The sequence below is a fragment of the Strix uralensis genome, chromosome 2 (assembly GCF_047716275.1).
Source record: "Strix uralensis isolate ZFMK-TIS-50842 chromosome 2, bStrUra1, whole genome shotgun sequence".
Classification (NCBI taxonomy): Eukaryota; Metazoa; Chordata; class Aves; order Strigiformes; family Strigidae; genus Strix; species Strix uralensis.
In genome coordinates, this window is record NC_133973.1 from 124,475,907 (window position 1) to 124,498,058 (window position 22,152).

The 22,152-nt window shown below is 34.8% G+C and overlaps 1 protein-coding gene across 6 annotated transcripts in view; it reads right to left on the reverse strand.

The window, feature by feature from the left end:
- The window catches only part of CNTN5 (contactin 5), a 666,666-nt gene that overhangs the window by 149,642 nt on the left and 494,872 nt on the right, over positions 1 to 22,152 (reverse strand). For all 6 annotated transcript variants that reach the window (XR_012627723.1, XM_074860212.1, XM_074860211.1 and 3 more), the window contains one exon: positions 13,992 to 14,094. Coding sequence is in view for 5 of the 6 variants with exons in the window: in XM_074860212.1 (XP_074716313.1) it covers positions 13,992 to 14,094 (103 nt within the window). In the remaining variant the exon portion in view is untranslated. The remainder of the gene's footprint in view (positions 1 to 13,991; positions 14,095 to 22,152) is intronic.

Genomic DNA, 22,152 nt, shown 5'->3' on the forward strand with positions numbered 1-22,152 from the left:
ATTGATCTCTTTTTCTTCAGCACTCCAATCATCTATCTTTTTCTTTTTATAGATGGTTGTGGATCATATGATGGGTGTGGTTCATATGAGCATTTTTTTCCCTACTGTATCACCATAGAAGCTTGATAGCTTGCTCATTCCTAATCTTAAATTACTTTTTTGATGACTGATTTGAAATTTTAGTGTCATGTGGGTTTGGCTTGAGGACACTTCTGTGCAGCTTGTATTGGTCTAATTTACTAGAAGATTAAAAGAACTTCCCATTCTTATCTGACAGAACTACTTCAACCTGTTCAATTCTAAATATGAAGAATAAATAGGATATTTTTGTCTCTGATGCACTAAACTTACTGTCTTTAGCCTTACCCTTACGATATTCCTTTCACATCTTTACCTACATATTTTGATTTGCTATACTTTGATAGCTATTTGTGTATATTAGAAGTAGTACAAATAACAGTATTTCTTTTTTTCTTCCAATTTATTAGTTCTCATATTTTATTTGTAATTGCACTCTTCACTTTGATAGTCAAATTTATACACTTTCGAGTGACTTTCTGGAGATTTTATAAGTCTTTTATTGTTTGGCTTTCAGCTTTAAATGTAAACTCCTTATATGCTTGTCCTCTTTCTATATGGAATATAATTATGTTATGATTGCCACCATGGCCAGGTAAGTATTTCATTAATCATTTCATTAATCAACACATGTTTATAATAGGAATACTTTATACTGGTACAGTGCAATACTACACATCAACTGTTGTTTTATGAATGAGATAAGGTATGCAGGTACAGTTTATTTGGCACCATAAGTGTGCCATGCTTGTTGCCCATTATTTATTATTTGACATTTGGCCCTACTTCCAGCAAAATCAGTGACAAAAATGCTTTTTCTCTATTGTTATGGAATAAAACTGGTTCTGCTGAATAGATCTGATAAGTGGAATTTTTTCATAGTGTATGTTTCTGAGAAACAATGAAGACATTATAAACCATGGAAGTTGTCTCATTTAGCTGTCTTAAGATTATTCTGAAATTCATGTATTTAGAAAATTTCCTTTAAATTGCATTTAGCTAATTTTTTTTTTTTTTTAATTTGCCTTTTTTTGTCTGCCATAGAAAGTAAATGTGTATAACATGGCAAATACAGAGGAAATTTGCTCTCTGAGTCATTAGGAAACATATTTTAAAAAGTCTCACTTTTTTCTTCCTCAGTATGAGGTAGTAAGCAGAGTTTTTCAAGGAGATAAAGTTACTTTAGCTGTGTAGATTTAATGATTTCAAAGAAAAGTACTCCCAAAGTGCAAATCACTATTTGCAGACAACTTGTAGTTCTGTTTAATGAAGCTTATTCTCCTTGCATAACTTACAAGTGAGGTATGGATTTTACATCTGAAATAAAAATATACCTATTTCTCCTCTGTGACTTGTGTAAAAATGAAATGAAATATATCTGACTGAGGATGTGAACGAATAAAATTGCGTTACTGTTCTAGAAAACTCATAACATCCACCACAAAAGCTAACTAACATATGCACATAATTTCTTTTCAAATGATCCACAGCTTTACAAAAAACAGAACTACTGCAGAAGTACCTCTAACGTTAACATGAGTTTAACGTAATATGCATAATTGTTAAATCTTATAATCATTGTAATCTGGTTTTATTCTCGTCTCAGCAGACACCTATGGGAATATAGTTTCTTGTTTATCATAACCCTGTCCACATTCAGGTCCTATGAGTAACTTTATTCAAATTTCAATTGAGATCAAAGATAGGATTTCTCCTCACTTTTGGAAATAATCTACTGAATACTCCTGGTAAATCTTAGCAGCAATAAGAAAAAAAAATCCTCCTTGATTTCAAAAATACCATCATTAAGTTTCATCTGAGCTGAAATAAAAGTTCTAAGAGGTCACTGGTGACTGTGATAGACATTATTGTGGTTTTTCTCGTTTTGAATTTGAAGAAAATATGAGTTATAGTTTTATATATACATCTAGAAGAGATTATAAGAGTCAATATTCAGCAGTACAGTATTTGGGACAAGTGCTATTGAATTTGTTGGGAATTCTTCACAAGTTTCATTGGAAATAAAAATGTTTTGAAAAAATGGAAGCAATTTTTTTTTTTTTTTTTTTCAATTTCATCTGAAGGAGAATTTAATTAGATCTATAAAGCATGTGTTTATTTCAGGAAAGGGGTGAGGTGGAAATAAGAGTAATGTCTGAATTTTAAATTACCTTTTCTATGGGTCTGAGCTCCTTGTTTTTCAGCAATATCTTAAATAAGAATGCATAGGTTATTTTTCTGTATTTGATCGGTACAAATTGATGTGCTCTTTTGAAATATTTTACCTTCTACTGTAATTTCAATTCCTTTCCATGCTATTTCTCTTTACCACGCATCACTGTTCTGAGCTGTGCCTTCAAACACACAGGTTCACATCATAATATATCTTGAAAACCTCTGCATGCCTGTGCATTTGAGACTATAAAAAACCCTTTATCCTTCTGTCCTCCATCCTTGCAATTGTGTTAAATATCTTCTAATTATTACAGGATAATTATGCAGGATTGAAATGTTGAGGAGTATCATGAAATTCTCTCCATCAGATACTTTCCAGAACTGCCCATCAACCATTCACACATTTCTACCTTTAGAATGTCCTATATAAATCTGTTCTGGTCAGATGCAGAGATTTAGGAGACAAGATAATAACTTTTCCTTTCATTTGGTTATTAAAAGATAGTACTCCTGAAATATAGCAGCAGTAAGTACTGGTGATTTAAAAATAGAAATAGAAGAAAATGGTGATGAGTTTGAAACCTGTGTGTAGGAACATGTGCAGGTCTGCAAGTCATGTCAACACACATTCATGACTGGACTAAAAAGGTCTGATGCATGTATCAGTGCCATATACTAATGTGGATGTGCTTTCCCACCACTGCTGCTTGTTCTTTATGGCACAGAGCAAGGACAGCGTGCCTGCTTACCTGCATGTCCAGCTAACACATTAGAGAATCTCTAACATTGAAAATAGTGCTATGGATAATGATTCATTATCTATAATCATTCATTATTCATAGTGAATTATACTGCAGAGGCTTTTCTCTACTGATTGATGAGAGCCTAAAGTGTTACCTCAAACTTGATCCTTAACTGTTTGATAGCTAAAGATAGATAACATAACTGTCACTTCTGGTGTTTTCAAAACTTTTTCCAAATTCTTAAATTCATGTTAATCATGAACACAAGAGTCATCTGATTAAGGTGTAATCAAGCAAGAGAACAGAAGATCCACAATAGGCGAGGTATTGGTTTCACAAGTAGTGAGTAAAGGGGAAAAGCTATTCCACAAACTTATTTGTCCATTTAAGTTAAATAATGGTATTTACTTTTAATGAAATTACGAAAAATTTAATAGAAAAGAGCTGAACAGTTCACCCTGTGAATTCAGTGTTGGTCACGTTGCAAAATTCCATATTACATTTTTGTCCTCGTAATGTAGCAGACGCTATATGTGGGATGGAGGAGGTTTTGAGCTATAACAACTGTTAAATAAGGACAGAAGTAAGCTTTGTTTTTTCCTCAGCCATCTAGTGACCCTTTTTTTCTAGTCTTGTATCACAGCCTACCTCAGCTTACTGGCTGGGGGCACTCTGAAATAAATGGACATTCTTCTAAAAAGTGCTAAAGACATAGTGACAGGTAAATTGTCACCAGCCTGTGACTTGATCAAGGCTGTTGAGAAGAGAATCTGAAGCAACTTGAAAAGCAAAAGACATGTATGCAATCTGCTGTGTTAGTGGGGGATAATACATGAAGAATCCACAAATTTAAGTTAGAGGAGACAAATGCTTTGAAGCAGAAAATTTGCCTGAAAAGATGGCATGGTTTTGACAAGTGTTCATATAGATATTCAGGGCCACAGTACTACAGTACCCCTGTGTTTACTTGCTCTGTGTAAAACTTTTATAATTGGACTTTCTCTCATGTCATTTTGCTCTGTTCCAAACTTTGTCCAGGCAGAATTTCTGTAGCTGGCACATTAAACTAGGATTTCCTAACTCTGCTGTACAGGTATGGCCAGTTTATGTGTACAGATCAATTCCAGAGAACTAGTTGCAATGACTCCAGGACTTCCAGAAAAAACAGGTCTACTGCCAATTGTGATGCAAATGTAAATATAAATCCAGTGTGTCTGGGGTGCACAAGGTGGCTTTGAACCTGCTGATCAGCTACAGAGTTTGAAGACTGAGCATGACAATTTCCGAAGTGCTGGATTTAAGGCTCTTGTACCACACAGTATTACATGCATTCATTTCTTTGTGGGAAATCCTGAAGAGAAATACAACAGTGGTAACTCTGGGGACCTACTACTGACAATTGCCAGAATTTGTTCCCTTCTGATCCTCTCAATCTCTGACACAGAGAGAAAGCCTACATATGTGCTTCTGGATATTAAGTTTGGAATGCAAAAAAATGCTCCTCCATCTTTACACCTAAAGTGAGGCTGTGAAAATTACTGAACATTTTTAGTAGAATTTAAAAATTTTCTTTGATGGTCATGAGAGAGAAAAGGAAGGGATTGGTAATATTGCTTCTTCAAGAATGACGTTCTACTGATGGGGACTTGCATTTTTGTGGGTTTTTTTCCCCACTTTCTCTATGCCATATAGTAAAAGCAATTGACTCTAAATTTTTAGATGTAAGTATGAAGCATTTAGTCAGAGTGAGGAAGAATAGGGCCTGGGAATCCTACTTGAGATTTACCAAAGAATGCTTGTTACATTATTATGAATGATCGCAATATTTGTAACAGCATTATAAAGTCTATGCAAGAACAAGTCCACTTAAAGGAAGGCAGAAATCAATCCAGCCTGAAAAATAGGAACAAAATCCAATCCTGGTCTAACAATTTATGACATAAATTCTTGTTCAGTATGAGCTAAAAATGAACTTTATATTGATGAAAGTATTTGAAAGATTTATTTGACATAAACAATATGTGTTATCAAAGGAAAAAAAATCCTGGATCTATTCCTGTCTTATATAAACAAACTCAGCTTGAAGATGCCATGTTCACGTTCCTCTCATCACAAGTTTATCTGCAGGGTAAAGGACATCCCTACTTATAGCACTGACAAATGCAGTTCTACTGAGAGTGTTCATTTCCCTCTTGGGATTGTTTTGTTATCAGTAAACTTTAAGAGTAGCTTCCACAGCTTCCATGTTTGGCATCTGATAGAATTAACAAAATCTTTTTCCTGAAGTGAGAAGTGGTGTGAAGGGGCATGGAGGAACATGATTTTTTTGTTCTATGGGACTTAGAAATATATATTTCTACACCAGTTTTTGCCTCTTTCCTGCAGTTTGATTTTGAGCAAATCATTCTATTTTAATACCATACACCACTTAAAACAGGTTTCCCTGTTTTAAAAAGAAAAAACTGCCATTTTATGTCTCTGTGACCTGTTGATGAAAAACAAAACATCATGATAAGAATTGGTTTTGAGGGTGAAGGTAAATTACTACCTGTGGGCTTCTCAGCTGTGAATTTACTTAATACTCAACGATGCTAGGATGCTAGCACTCCTTGTTCCCCTGGTAATTCTATATGTAGGAAAAACACTGAGTATTTGAATCCCTAGTTCCAACAAGGAATTGGATATATAGCATCTAGAATGATTTGCTCCATTTAATGCAAGCCAGGGATCTTGGCACATCATTAAATTGTGAGTACCATAATACATTTAAAAGACAAGTCAAAATTAGCTTCCTCTTTGCCTGCAAATTGCATATTAAATCTGGTTAGAATTCTTCAAACCTCCAACCTTCATTTATCAATGCAGTGATTCATCATGTCCTTTCATACTTTGTTTTGACCAGCAGTTTCCGTGTAGGGGATAACAATGTATGTGCTATTGTCACAGGATCCAGTGGACATGAGGGCTGTTAATATGCTCTAAATGTCAGTATAGATCAGGTTATCTGTAATATCAAAGGTGTTTCTCCCTGTCACCATTATTGCGTGAAGAGGCAAGAACTCTTCTGTGTTCATGGAAAAGTACAAGGAGGCTTGTGATGGTTTAGCCCCTGCTGGGGTCTGAGACCACATGGCTGCTGCCCCTCGCCCACAAAGGGAGTGAAATACAAAGCCCCGAGACTGAGATAAGGAGAGGTTTAATACAACAGTGCAACAGCAACACAACAAACAATAACAGTAAGAATAACAGTGATAACAATGAACAGAGCAAAGTATATACTGATACAGCAAAGAGAGAACCGGCTGCATCAACCCACGCGATCACCGATTCTTCCGGTGCTCACGCCAGGATGTGACGTCAGCATGATATATGAATAACCCAGCTAGAGCTTCCCCGCCACTGCTGGGGAAACTTAACCCTGTCCTGGCTAAACAGGACAAGGCTTAATCATTTCTGAAAGACAGTACCTAGAAAGGAGCAGGTACTGGGGCTGAATGGCCATTTCATGAGCTATGTGTATCCTTAGCAAAGAGCCACTCACTCCTCGAGGAGTTTCAGGATAGGACAGTTTATACTCAGGGAGAAAGCTGTGCTTGTTCCAATCACTGAATTCAAGCAAATGTCAATCACAATATGTGATGTATGGAGGGGAAATGCTTTCAGATAGAGTACTTGCCTTAAAATGGACTGAATTAAAATAATAGTTTTTTCTCTTTGTTCTTCAAATCCTGCATCACACCCAGGATGAAAACCTTTAATAAAATATTCTATGATTCTATGATTTTATGATTCTATGTCTCTTGAGTGCCACCACACTGCAAAGATCTGCTGACATGTCCCAAAGAAATGGCCAACAGGACTGTTCTACCTGGACCTAAGAACAGTGAATCCCGTTTTATATCATAGATGTTAGTACTCGTGTTATATTCCCATGTTTATACCCAATAATACTCAGCTGCTGCTTGTAACATTGACTACTTATCTTGATGCCCCTGAGATGCAGCATAGTGCAGTTAACAGAGGTTAACTTTAAGTTTGTTCTAAAATGTGGTCAGTGTATTAAGTCTGCTACTCTTTAGGATAATAGCAGGGCTGGAGCGAGAGGTGGATTCATGGATTTATATTAAGAAGATTTATGTCAGAAAATAATTTGATCTCAGAATAGAAATCCTCATGAGACCTTTTTTGACACTGGATTAGAGGGAAGAGGTAGGTTATGGGAAGGTCTTGTCTGCTTCTCTTGACAGTTTATAGCACGAGATGCCTCCGGTCAGGTCTGAAGCCAAAAAGAATCTTGCTATCTACAGACAACACACAAATACCAGTTCTGAAACATTCTGGACCAGTATATAATAAGTAATACTGGATTTGCCAAGATCAGCCAACAAAAGGATAAAAGTCAGGGATAAAGATATGGAAGACTTGGGGCATAGTTTTAACTGCTGGACTGAAAGAAAAAGAGTGGAGAGGATTAAGTTTTGTCCTTTGCAGTTAAGAAACAGTATGGTGCAATGTTGGAAACTTCTGCTCACCTACGTTGAGGGACAAGATGTATGACTTCATGTGTTAGTTGGAGAAGTGTGCAACCTGGATCTGTGACTCATGATAGGATTATTGTTTGTGAATTTTGTGTTCCTGGCAAAAATCACACATAACTGAAGTTCAGAGGAAAAAAAGAAAGGAAACAGATACTATAAAACCTTTGACTAAAGATGCACTTCTTGGGTGTTTTTAACCTTTCTTTTTTTCTGAAATTACTCTCTTCCTCATTACATTGTTTGCCAAACACTGACCAGACCTCACAGAAATATCCTTTTAACACATGGACTTGCAATGTCTATCTTTTTACACCTGCAAAAAGGTTTGCAATGTCTAGAAGCCTTCTTTATATCCAGTACTTATGTTATTGTCTTAATGAGTGACACCAGCTAAAATAAGTTCTTCAGATAATTCATGCAGTTCTCCACAGTCAAATGCCCTTCACCGGATCATAAAGGTTTTTTTATATCTCCACCCTGATCTTTGCTTAGATATCACATTCACTTATCCAAACACTTTTTGCTTTTATTTCTGTATATTGAAAAATCTTCAGTAAGAGCTCTCTACATGTACATAATCTGCAATGAAGATATTGATAGTAACATAAAATGAATAATAGCATTTTTAATAAAAGCTTGAAGAACAACTTTAAAAGTCTGTTAAAAGAGAATCAGGTCAAGGAGATAAAATCCTATATTTAAATCCTATATTCCATGGATTTAAAACTTTGAGATATTCATTAATCAGAATTGATTCATTGTTTCAAGAGAACATTTTAGAATATTTCCTAGATTGCAAGTCACTAAATTTCATTCACTTGCATGACTTAAATATATGTAATTTCACCTTATTTTTATTTTATTTTATGTCATTTAGAAAGCAAGATTTAAAGATGGACTATCAGCTGAGTTCTTGAGAGCCATATTACAGATGGGATGAATGTTTACAAGTGAGCTATAAATCTCTTTAAAACAAAGTTTACAATGGAATTATTAAAGCAACATTAAATATAACAGCATGAACAATGCTTCTATCATAAGTCTCATCATAATTCAGTAATAAAAGGAAGTCAATACCTCTATTTTATTCTCATCTTAAACTAAGAGTTTTTTGCAATAAAAACATAGTCTTGACATTACCAAATTGAAATAAACTAACATTTAGAAAGACTATTGATATACTATGTAGATGTTACTATCATACAGAAATATCACAAGCATAAAAGTCCCTCAAACATACAGAAAAACAAGCATATGTGTTGTAAGAAAAATTTTGTCAACACTGTTCGCTATTGGTTGTTTTGCTTAAAAATCTCTATGTGTTGATATATGCAGTTAAAAAATAACCATAGTGAAAAAAAGGATGTCTAAAACTTAATTTTTTTTAAGCAAAACAATCCTTTAGACAGTCTACATGACCCAGGGATCCTATTTTAAAACCAAAGTTTGGTAACCTACAAGTACAGTAATAGCCCACATCCTCTAATTTTTTGTAATGAGAAATAAGATATGATTACTCACTCAAAATTGGCTGTTAGCACTATCATAATACAAACTGTATTTTTTTTTTTTTTTTATGGCTGAGGCCAGAAAGCAATGAAGTATGAGGTTTATATAGAGAATAAAATAGAAGCTGCTGTATGGTGTGATGCATGACCGAAAATGCAGTGAGGAAAAGGCTAAAGTGTGAGGGTCAGGTAGTGTGTGTGCATTATACACAATTTGACATTAAAAACTCTGTGTGAAAGAGTGGGTGTAGAAGAACTATTTGAAAGGGAAATAAGAAGTCAGACTAGATGTATATGCCGGCGGAAAAAAGAAAAAAAGAGTGCTAAGTTTCTGACACTTCCTTTTTCTTTTTTTCCTCGGAGAGCAAGGGTCTGTGCTCATTGAGGAGCATTGTAACTTACAGCTTTTCAGCTAATTGGACAAACCAATACTATATCATTATTTGAACTATGAAAACTTGTTCATTTTAAGGCTCTTGAAAAAACCCATATATTTTCATCTACACCTGCCTTTAAGTCCCATGTTAAAATAATAGTATTAAAATCACTTATGAGATAACTACACTCCACAGTCAGAAAGTGTAAAGAATGCTTGGATGGCCGTTACTGGAAGTGCTTCACTAATGAATATGTCATGTGGTAGGGACAGAACATAAAGGCTTTTACCTATCAGCACCATTACTTTCATATCTTTTTAATGGGAAGCTAAATGAAGACATCAGAATTCTTCCTTTTAAAAAAATACATGAAAAAAGAAATGAAAGAATCAATTGTTTCCAGATGTTCTTGGAAGCAAAGTCAGTAATATTTGAGAGAAAATGAAAATGGCAACCTGCTGTCACAGAAGGCAGTGCCTGAGAAATTGCATTTCTGGAGCAGGAAAGGCCGGGAGTATCTGTGATCTATTCAAGAGTGTCAGCCAGGAAAATGATGGTGTCTTCACCAGAATTTACCCAAAGAACAAGGTCATGATCTGTCTTCCTGATTTACATAATAAACTTAAGTTCTGACATTGAACTTGTTACAAACCAGGATTATCTGGATTACAGACAACAACCTCATAACCAATAAGCTAATTTATTTGTTTTACAAAAAACCCCTTGTCTTTTTAAATAACACAAGACACAAGCAGTGAAAATTTTGTTACTCAAAAGCAAATATTAATTACTGCTGGTTAGATTTTTTTTTTTTAAATGAAGATATTTTGAATTCTTCCATTCAGTAAGTTTTAAAGATATTTTTTCTTTTTTTAATTATTATTTTATTATTTTAACAATTCTTAATATAAATCTTAATCAGGATTTAGCAATTATATAAATTAAAAAGATGTATTTCTGTTCTTATGAAAAGTTCAAAAAATAGAAGATGTTAATACTTAGTTATTGCCAGTGGTGGCTTTTTAATTATTCTTTTTTTAAAAAAATGATAAATATCCTGTCATGTTAGGAAAACAAAAAATCAAGTGTTCCTAATAAAAATGACATAATTAAGTGGGTGGCAGAAAACATATCTGTGTGCTATATATACAGATGTATATGAAACATAGATGTAATTGAACCACAAGTTGTTATGAAGATGTGACAATGAATATAGCTACAAAAACAACTTTTCAACAGAAGTGGGCCAGCATAATTATCCAGCACAAATCACAAAACATCACTAATTGCAAAATACACACTCTGATTTACAATATAATAAAATTTGACTCCTCTGTCTGTCATGTCTTCTGTTATACCTGAACAGTAAATCATGGATATATGCAGCCAATGACCGATGCTCATTATAAGCATCATTACCTAATACAAATAGCATCATTTTGAGGTATTTCACTACTATATTACTTTGAATTCTTTAGCAACAACAAAGTTTATTTATAAGTGGCAACAGTAACATAATATTTTCACTTGTAACTGGACTAGCTACATATTGGTTGGGTCAGAATAAAATCCTTCTCAGAGAACTTCTGTCTCTCAAGCAATTAAGACGTTTGATTTTAGTTTGGACACAAAAGCTGCACAGCTCCAATTTATTTAATTCCTACAGCCATAGTGACTGGCAGTTCTAAATAAACACAATTAATAAATCATTAATCTGTAACTAAAGACTAGGCTCTTTCTGGAATATTTGCCAAATGCCTACTTCAGGAAAACTCACTGGAATGTCTGTCTGTCTCACAATTACAGTGGATAGAGAAGAGCAAGTGTTTCAGACAGCTAAAGTAAAGGATGAGAAAACTAGCAGCACATTGGTTTTGAGACTGTGATATCTTCTGAGTTATTTACAATAAAAATTCAAAACACCAAATCTCAAAATGCTAGGTAAAGAAGGAACAAATCAGATTGGTAACGGGGACCAATGGCAGTGTACAAGAAAAGACCCTTACAAGCTATCAGGACTACGAGATGGGAACAAAAAATGAAAATGATGAAAATGAATACGAAATCTGATGCATTTCTACCTTCCACCTCCCTCTCCAGGTTTCAAACAAGGCCTGAAATGTCATTCATGTCATTATTACCGTATCAGGTTGAAAGCAATTTCAACTCAGCTGATTTGATTGTGCATTAATGGCTGCGAAAAGAAGATAAGGAATGTACATGGTAAAAATAGCTGCCCATTACAATAGCAGCAAATGGGGTCAACTTATTAGATAACCTTAAATTCCTTGATCATTCAGGTGTTTTTGTTTTTTCTTTATTAAAGGTTAATGCTAAATATGAACATGGAAATAAGCTAATTCAAGCCTTTCCTGTCAACCTTCACCTTCCTTATGTGGCTGTTTGAATAGCAACTGACACTTTTTGAGAGAGTTTACTAAATCTCAGATTGCCTATGATAGAAGGTAGCATCAGTAGCTGCGTTTCTTGCCTGTGAGTTGTGGTTGAGAAGGACACCATGTGGCATACCTCCTCTTCACTGGAAAGTGACAGTTGACTTGTAATCTGTTGGCAACTGCAATTTCATTCCAGCAAAATGAAGAAAACAAGAACACGTTGGTTACTGCTTCAGCCATAGCCAAGAGTCTAATAGGACCTTGTTGTCAATTATTGACCTCGGAGAAAATTGGTTAGTGTTGCTGACAGGAGAGAGCCTGGAGCCACCAGCCTCTACAGAACAGCCCTCTTCCTCATATATTTCAGCATTTCAAGGAATGTCTCCACTTATTGCTTTTCTGTCCTCTCTCATATACCTCTTTCCTTACATTTACTATAAAAAAAATAAGACTTGTGTTTTACCCTACAGAAGTTCTCCCCTCACATTTGCTTTCTAAACCACTGCTTACATTTATGTTGGGAATAATTTGCAGAAGCCGCTGTCACTGTCTGATGGCTCCCTGTATGTGGGCTATGGTCTCCCATATTTTGTTTGGACTGATTTGGTTATGTCCTGTCTCTCCTTCAACTTCAGTGGGCCTGAATAGATACAATTAAAATACTTTGTCAGAATTTCTCTCTAATTATTTATGAATATTTTCTGTTAACTTGTTCACTGAGACTGTCTAGATGTTGGTCAAACAGGAAGAACAGGAAAGAAGGGAAGCAAAGTTCAAGGCATATCTCACCCAGCCAGTGAATAGGAACTGTTAAGAGAAAAATCTGAACAAAAAATTCCAGTGACCAGTGACACTTGAATGTCAAAATTACTATAAGATCATTTTTAAAGTGTTCTTAGGTAGTAGAGATGGGCTTTGAAATGTTGCTCTGAAAAAACAGACCTGCTGAGCAAGGTGATCTTCAGGAAAATAAACTACTGTCTTAAAACTCCTTTCCTCTTATGTTTAGTTCCTACATAGAGTAAGAACTGGTATGGAAGATATGGTACTCCTCAGACTAATTCATTTGTGAAGTTCCTCCACAGGAATTGCAAAGACAAAGCTTTCCACTATTTCTTAATCAAAACCAGGCTCTAAGAAACCTGTATGTGTCTTGATAAGCTATGAATTAGAAAACCAAGCAGGATATATGATATTGAGCAGTATGACTTCGAGGGGTGGGGGGGAAATGTCCAAAAGGTATTCCACTGTAAAAAGGAACTGAAAATAATTCAATGCAGTGAGATTTCTCACACACACACACAAATTTGATGGGGTATTATTGAGAAAAACCTACCCTTTATATTTGTTTATATCTCTCTAGTGAAACATCACTGATGGAACACTTGTTTTTAGCTACATACATGTACAGAAGAAAGAATAATTTCTTTCAATCACTAGAATTGCTCTTTAGTTCTGCTTGACTGTATACTACCTTTGCCACCCTTATTGTTGGTAACAATATTAATAACTGCCACAATAAAATTGAAATGTTATCAATTTCATCTTATATATTCTAATCTGAATAATGTATAGAAGTAATTTCACTTCTTATTTAATTTGTATGAAATAGCAAAGAGGCATTTCTAAAACCTTTCTCTCCCTAAACTAATCTATCAACAAACATAAAAACCCCCTTGACATGAATACTAAACACCTGTTCTCTAGTAGTGCTATTAGGTCAGATAGAAACTAGAGAATTGGGACTGCCACAAAATGTGTTAGGACATGTTTAAAACATTGTGCTCTTACCATCTGGGGGGGAAAAAAGGTACTAATCTTGTTTATTTTCCAACTATGATATTTTGGCAGAATAAACTCTAATTTACTGACTTATAGTATCACAGTGAATAAATGGGTGATTATGGTAAAATTCTCAATAAAAGACTCTCCTGTTTTTGCTTACAAGAATGTAACTTTTCATTTTGACAGAGAGTCTGTTAACTTGAATGAATTACCATCCACAGAAATGTCTGGGCAGGGAATTCATAATTGGCTACTTAGTCAGTTGGTTACTTTGAGTGTGCAGTAAGGACTGTCTCTGAAAATGAAATCCAGCAAAATAATGAGACCACAAATTAGGCATGTCACATCTTAATAAACAATGATGTCTAATTATGAAAGAATCTGTACTTACTTGCCAAGTGCAAAACACTCCATTTTAACAGTTGTTCCCTTTGCAGCTGTAACTGTGTAAGGAAAATGGACTTCAATTTTTGGTTCATATTCCCCCATTACACCTGGAAAATAAGGAATGTTTAAAATATGAAATATTATCAGTTTTCCATTTGTTGAGATTATCCTAGAAAAACCCTATAACTTCGTTTTTGAACCTGCCCAGCAGTAAAGCTAGTAATTGATTGAGATGGCCTTGTTTGATCTGATATGCTCTGCTCAGGTCCAGTAATATTCTAAAATGCTCTTCAGGGTTACCAGCAACACAACAGTGAGCTTAAGAAAAACGATTTATTTTCTCAAACACAGGTTAATATTTATATTATGAAAGATTAAAACAGGAAATCAATTTTAAAAGGGTGAGAATTTTCATAGACCAAAGTTTTGTTTACCAGTGCAGTGACAATAGTGACAAATCAGCATATCATGTTTGACTGAGGACCTTCTAAGCTCAGCAAGAAAAATTCAAATTATGCAAGAGCATTTGTGTACGCAGATACAAACAGATGTGCAGACACATACAAAGTGCAATTATTTAATTTTCAGTGACCCTTTTAATTTGGGAGATGATTAATTTTATCAGGACAACACACTTATTACTGTAAGATACAGCTAGGAAAACATTCAGGAATGTGAAAAATACAAACATTGAAATCAACAGTTATTTGGAATTTGCTGTGGAGTGACTGACAGCCTTGGAGAATGACAAGAGTTTAGGAAATGAGAAATAAGCAGGGAATGGAGACAGGTTTTATAAGATGGGGTGAGAGGTTTGTATTTGATGTGACTTAGAGGAAATGTCATCATCAGCATGGCAGGAGAAGAATATGACTAACAGCTGTGTTCGGTTAGACAGAAGATGGGCTACTGGGGTAAGTGATACTCAAGAACTAAAAGCTATGTTAAACAAACTAAGAATTGTTCAGAGTTTTAGATGAGGAAAACTGAATATGTGTACCTTCTGTTGTCCCACAAGCTCCTGCAGCTTGGTTCTGGGAGGAAGTCTAAACATATATGCATTTAAACATGTATTTGGGGGCTTAAGGTTAGTTAGAAAATATAAATGTGTCTGATATTTGAATCAAATAACAGAAGTAGAAAGCATAAAATGCTTTTAATTCAAACAATGTAATTCCATAAATAATGTGGTTTTATAAGCAGTATATATGTATAGCAGTAGATATATAGTATATAGCAGTAGATTTCTTTAAAAAAAATAAATGATGCAAGTATTATATGTACTAGCAATAGTGACCCATTTTTTCCTCAAAAACGTGACTAAATCAATGTTTTGACATTTCTTTATGAACTTGTGGAGAAATACTGCCCCTTGTATAAAAATGCAAATTCTGAAGCACTTCTGTCTTTAAAGCTTAAAAGGTATTTTTTAATATAAAAAAGGAAATGAACCTTTGCGTCCTGGGTATTAGAATAAAGCCAGGGCATGAACCAAACTGTAGTCAATTAAAATTTCCCCTACCTAGATTGAAATCACCCCTAGCCTAATCTGTCATAAAAATATATTCCCACTGGTTTGTACTGTGTCAGTACATTTCATAATTTAATTACACTCCCTGTGACTTCCTTTACTGTTTTCTGGGGGTTTTTTTGTGAGTATGAATACCAGTTTCAGATTCATTCATGATTTTATGAGATATCTGTCATATTCCTTTTTAGCTGTGTTTTTTACAGACTGAAAAATCCCAGACTATGAATCCTTACAGTGAGTCTTTAATAAACTTGCCATCATTCCTAGTGTCCATGTTGCACTTTTTCAGATTCTATTCTATCATTTTGAGGTGGGAAGATGAGTACTGCACAGCAATATTGAAGCTGTAGGTCCTTCTATCACAGTTTGTTTTTATTTTTTTTTCTTTTGTTTGTTCCTTATTGCTTTCCTCATGATTCAGTTCTATTTGTCTTTTTGCACTAGAGCTGATGTTCATCCACAATGGCACCCTAATCTCTTTAGTGGTAATATCTAATAAATGTATAATAGTTTTAGGTTTAGGTATATATAAATTTGTACTGGCTGACATTACTTATCACCTATCAACTCTGTTATCACAATATCTTTATGCAGCTCTTCACAGTTAGTTTTAATTTTAACTGTCCTTGATAATTTTATATCAACAAGTTTTTCTACCTCTGTGCTAATTTCCTTTCCAGATCATTTATTTGTTGGATGGTGAAGTCCCAGAAAAGTATTCTGTGGCTTCACCGACAATCTCCCACTTCTCCAAACTGATCAGATACTCCTAAAACAGGTGGATTTTTTTTTATCTGTTGTTAATTCAAAACGGAGCTGTCCTTCAATCCCTCTGAGAATTTCATTTCTTTGACAGCCTTTGATGAGTGACCCTGTCAAGAGCTATTTGAAATGAAAGTACACAGTGTTACCTTGACCATTCTTATTCATATTCTCTCAGACTCTTCAGGAAAGTTGTACACAGACTGAAGCAAGTCTTCCCTCTTCAAAAGCTGCATTCATGGTATATGACTGTATGGTAAAATTACTGTATGGTAATGTGATAAATATAATCCTACTAATTGTACTTTTCTATGTATTTTCTACCAAAACACTTGACACAGAAGTCAGACTTCTACTGGTCTGTAGTTGCTCAGATGTTCCTAGGAGTCCCATTTTTTAAAAAAGCACCTTTTCTACATATACTCCTAGGGCTGAGGCCTGGTGAAGGAAAATGCTACATCAAGCTTCCCTCTGTTTATCACTTTGGCCTCGGGGATTTGTTAGCATTTTTAATGTCAAAATTTCTTCTAAAATTTCTTCAATCTTGTTCAGGGAACCTCCCTAAGTTCCCTTGTAGTGAACACTACTGAAAATAGTTCATTTAGTTTTTATGATGCAACCTTATACTCCTGAGGTGTTCCTTTTAAATCTCTGGCATCTGTTGACTGTGCATACTCCCTGACAGGTTTTGTGATTCAATGAATTTAAAACAATTTTTTTTTACTTTTGTGTAAGATTTTGTTCCTGAAAATCATTGTGTTGAATTGTCATATACTATTAGACATTTGCTTTTCTTAGTCCGGAAGAAAATGCAGCTTAAAGTAGGATTAAATTATTCTTGCCTTTAAAATAATTACTTACTAACGCATCTGAGGGACAATATTATCTTTCAGATTCTATATTTTTAACTTATATTAACTCTCTTTAGTAGGTGCAATCTGTACAAGTATTGAATGCTCTTTGCAAGTCATGCCATCATTTCATATTCCTAATAAAATGCTGATATACCAATGCTTTGTACCACATCCTGTTCTTCTGGTTATTGTTACACGAACAAGAGACATGCCTGCAGCAACGGGCAGAAAAATGTAGAAAAATTACTGAGTAATCGCTTGGTGTCCCTATGAAAATTAGGAAACAAAAGTCTATTATTGCAAAAGGATATTTTTCACCCTTATTATTTATGATCTTTGAGACCAAGGAGGCCATTACACTTGCATAGACATCAACGGAATTATCAAGGCCTTACCTTCCCATGTTACACTATAAATGCTTTGTTGTGGCTGTTGTACCTCCAGGCTCTTTATCTTTCTCAGTTTCTGTTTTGGTTACTATGAGTCAGTAATGGTAAAACAACCACCATCTGCATTTTCATTATAATTTTTGTTCATTTGTATTGGGTGCTAAAAGGAAACAGAACTTTTAAGAAATATCGAGGCCTTGAGTTATGTGCATTAGAATCAATTCTCTCAGACTTATATATATGACTCTCTTTCAGTGGTTTGGCTAAGATCATAAAAAGTTCTCCCAGTCATTTTTTATTTCCAGTTGTCAAACATGAAATATAACAATAAATAAAATTGATCAGTACAGAATGAAAACATAATATATGATTTTCAAGCAGCTAACAAATCACAGAGCTCACGTGGTCTGAGCACTGTAGAAGAATAGGGAACCATTCTCAGTGCTCCTGTGCTCTGCCTTCCCATGCAAATACCTCCTTTCAGAGAATCTTTACCTTCCCGGAGATGACCCCCATGATTCAGTCTTCCTTAGACTAATTAATTAGTTTACTACACTCCCTACTTCACAAGCTGTACCTTTCAGCCGAGTTCAGATCTGGGTATGAAAGTGCTGAATTTGTGATTGGTATGAAACGCACTGCTTCAAAATAAATCTAATTTACCAGATCTTGAAATTTTGTCTGGGATTTAAAAGGGGTTAAAGGCCAAACTTTCCTGTGTAAGTAAATTTTACCCCTGGGCTTTATTCTGAAACAAGTCATCCCACCTTACATTTCCCAGTCTCTGGGTCTCTGGCCTTTCAGTGTGTATGAGAAGAAGAGCTCTCCACATTTCTGTCCAGCCAGGGTCTTCCCTGGCTGGGTAAAGTTGAACTGAGATGAAACACTAATAACCTTTCTGTTATATCTCTGATTACTGAAAAAGGCAGTGATTCAAATGACTGCACATATCCCAGGACTAAGCACAACTTGACCTTGTTAAAATTAATGGCTTATTAGTCACACAGGCAGAAATGGAGCTCAATATTTATAGAAGAGATGATTTCCCTATTTCCTCCTTCAGATTTTTTTTTACAACAATGCAATTATCACAGACCAATTATTACATATTCTCCATCCCAGGTAAGGAAAACTCATAAAATCAATTTTAATTTTAATAAGTGATTTCATTTAACAAGTTGTTGCTCTGACTTGGCTGCAACTCTAATTTGAGTACAAATCTCCACTACCCAAAGTGTCCTATGAACTCTCAGCTACACTGTTGTCTGCATTTTAGTTTTCCATCAAAAAAAAGAGATGACACAATTCATTAAATCACAAAAATGTGATAAACAATGATTGTGAGGTGCTCACATACCTCAGGAATAGATGTAATAAAATGTCAAACATTTACAGATATTGCTACAGCTAATACTGTTTACATTATGCTCTGTGGGCCATTTAATGGAAATGGAAAATGGAATAAAGTAACAAGATCTCTTTCTGATTGCCAGTTCTTTCAACTAAGACAAGCAGAAGAACTACAGACAGGATATCAGTCATTATCACCTTGAAAAGGACTACTCTGCCTCTTCATTTAGCCTGGCACTCCATGACTTTTACAACGTCAAATGAATAGTGTAGAAAAATTGTGAGTTGATGACTATTCACACAAGAAGACTTTTTCCCTTCACAGGGTAAGAAAAATCAGACTGCTGAGAAATCATGACACATCATCTTACTCCAACTGTGTAGAGCCTAACGCTTCTGTTCTATTAGTCTCCTAGATTTTAACCACCCTATTGAATCTCCCAGAACATAAGCTTCCATGATGGCTCCTTAAACCCTTTCGGATAAAATGATCTGGGTTTCTTTCAAACTTTTAAAGTAATAGCTCTTTAACTTAGTTTGGAAACTAATTTTACATCGAACATGTTACGGGACACACTTGAATAAGTGGCTGATAAGATTTTAAGACAGTAGATACAAAAGAATATAAAATTCCTTGCTAAACATCACCAGAGTGCTAGGGAGAAAATGAAAGCCAAGGATTTCCTATACTCAGGAGAAAGATTAGGCACAGATTTATACTTGCCATTGTTTTATTAGCAAAAGTTACAAACCCCATAGTTCAATGAATAAGAGTGTTTGCCTGAGGACTTTGGGTAAAGTCGCTGACTGGTGTAGGAATGTTAATCTGGTTCTCTTACAACCTGGATAGTACTCTAATCACAAAATTATTGGGGATTCTTATTGGTTTGGACGTTCCTCTCAATTTCTGGGAAAACTCTTGGGGAGTGATGAACTTGTTCCGCTGCATAAGAATTTTCTAATAATTTTACAGATCAGAAATTGAGTTTCCTACCACATTGTAATTATGATCTGTTGTGTGAATATGTATTCAAACCCAAGAAAATTTTGACCAAGAAACTACGGCAGGAATGTGCATGTATAATTTCCTCTCATATCAATAATCTGTAATGCAAACTAGGGTTGCCTATCATGTAGGTCTTTTTGTGACAAAAGAACATTTAGCATTTTCCCTGAACCATTATATTTATTTATTTGGAATATTTGTTTGGAAGAGAGAGCCCTGAATACACGCATTTACAATGACAGTAAATTCACAACATAAACCAAATTAATTCAAAAATAAAGATGATACCCACCATTACATCCTGGCTGAATTTTCAATACATTGGGAATAATTTATTGACTAACCTGCATTAATCTTATTGTAAATGGAAGGATGAGTGCCTGCTGTAAGTCTAAAAGTTTAGTGTGGGATTGGTTGTTTTATGATAACTGTCCATAATATTTCTTACACTTAGAGATCTCTTAACCACATTTTTCTTTTGAGAAGCCCTAAAAACATTCACGTGAAACTGCATTCTGCAATGCACTGAACACTAAAGTACTAACAATGTTTTCATATGTTACTCAGAACAAATCCTATCACATATCACTGGATGGAAAGAAGTCTTTGCTAGAATCTATCCTAATATCAAATTCAGGAATTCTGTTTCTGGGAAAAATATTTTAATGAATACAGCACAAGAAGGGAAAAAACTTTTCTTTAGTTTACAACTAGGGGATAAGATGTTCATGTATTTCTAATTATTGAGGTATAAATGTGGAAGAAGGTCACATTTATTCAAAACAAGATGTTTAACTACAGCTTAAACAAAACTTTCCTCTTCCCACTTTAAAATCCATCTTTATATTATACTCAATGTCACTAGTCCAGCAGCTAATTTCTGAACTCTGTCTAGAAAGCGCTTTCTGGAAATAACATTCCTATCTTGAAATATTTAAAAAATTAGTTATTTATAACTCATAAATATTGTGTATGTATGTCATACATAGACGAGAGCTTTCTACCTCTCTTAAAGAGCGAATACAACTAAAAGCACTTCATTTTCAATTGTAAGTGGGTGTGCTATGACTGAACTCAAGGGAACTAGGGCCAAACCCTAAGGACACAAAAGCAATGAGGTAAACTCAGAATAAGTAATGAAGGGAGCGGTGGTATTTTCTCTAGCTCTTCAAATGAGAGGCCAAAATTTCTCGTCTAGTCTGGTCTGCAGAGATTTCTCTTTACCTGTGTTTGAAAACATCAAGCAGAAACTATAACCAAGACTGCCGTCTCTCTCTATGTAGAGAAGTCTTTACTGAGTCATAACCTAGACTTCAATCCACCAAATTTATCACATTTATGCAATTTGGCATCTAAGCTCTTCTACTAAACCCAGCATATCTGGCGTTGGATGAAACCAGACTTCACTCTTTGGACACTCAGAGATGAGTAAGGGCATCTGAATGGCTTGTATACAACATTCCAGTATGAAGATTTGTGCATATATAGTTGTATGGAAATATGATAACCTGAACATTTTTATTGACTATGTTTATAGACATTTTTTCTGAGCAGTCATACACATCAAGAAAAATCAGGACTCCATTACACTAGGCAATGTGCCATCTTGCTTGAGAGGCCTAAGAATACGAGTCAACAAAAAGCCAAAAGAATTGTCATTGCTTTTCTTGTTCCATTTTGTTTTTACAGAGGAGGACATCATGCTGAACTTGGCACAAGAAATCTGTGGATGATTTCTTTTAGGCATCACTGGCCAATATTTATTGTTCCTCCTTTCCAATTATGTACTTTCATCCAGGTCAGGCTTACAAAAGCTATCAAGAAATCTGGAAAATATTGTTTAATTTAAATGATCAGGAGGAGAATCTAATTTTCACGGGGTTTCTAATTGTATTCCTGATGGCATGTTCACAGTCTTTGAAGAACCTCATTTATCCTATAGTAAATTACATATGTGTTTGTACTTCAAATATGACCTAAGGCACCATTTTTCTTGCAACCTGCACTGTTCTTTTACAAGATGAAAACAAAATATCCCCTTTCCAGTTAGGTACCAAAAGTGTCAAAATTGATGCAGTGTCCAGAGAGGATTTTTTCATGTGGTTCTGATCAATTAGGACACAAACTAATGTTGCTCTAATATTCATTGTTATCTAATTAACTAGAAAGAGCTTCCTAAATGCGACATGTTTTTCAGTTGAGTCTCCTCATATAACCATGCAAATACAAGTACCTATTATTCCTCAATAAGAAAGATCAAACTAACACTAACA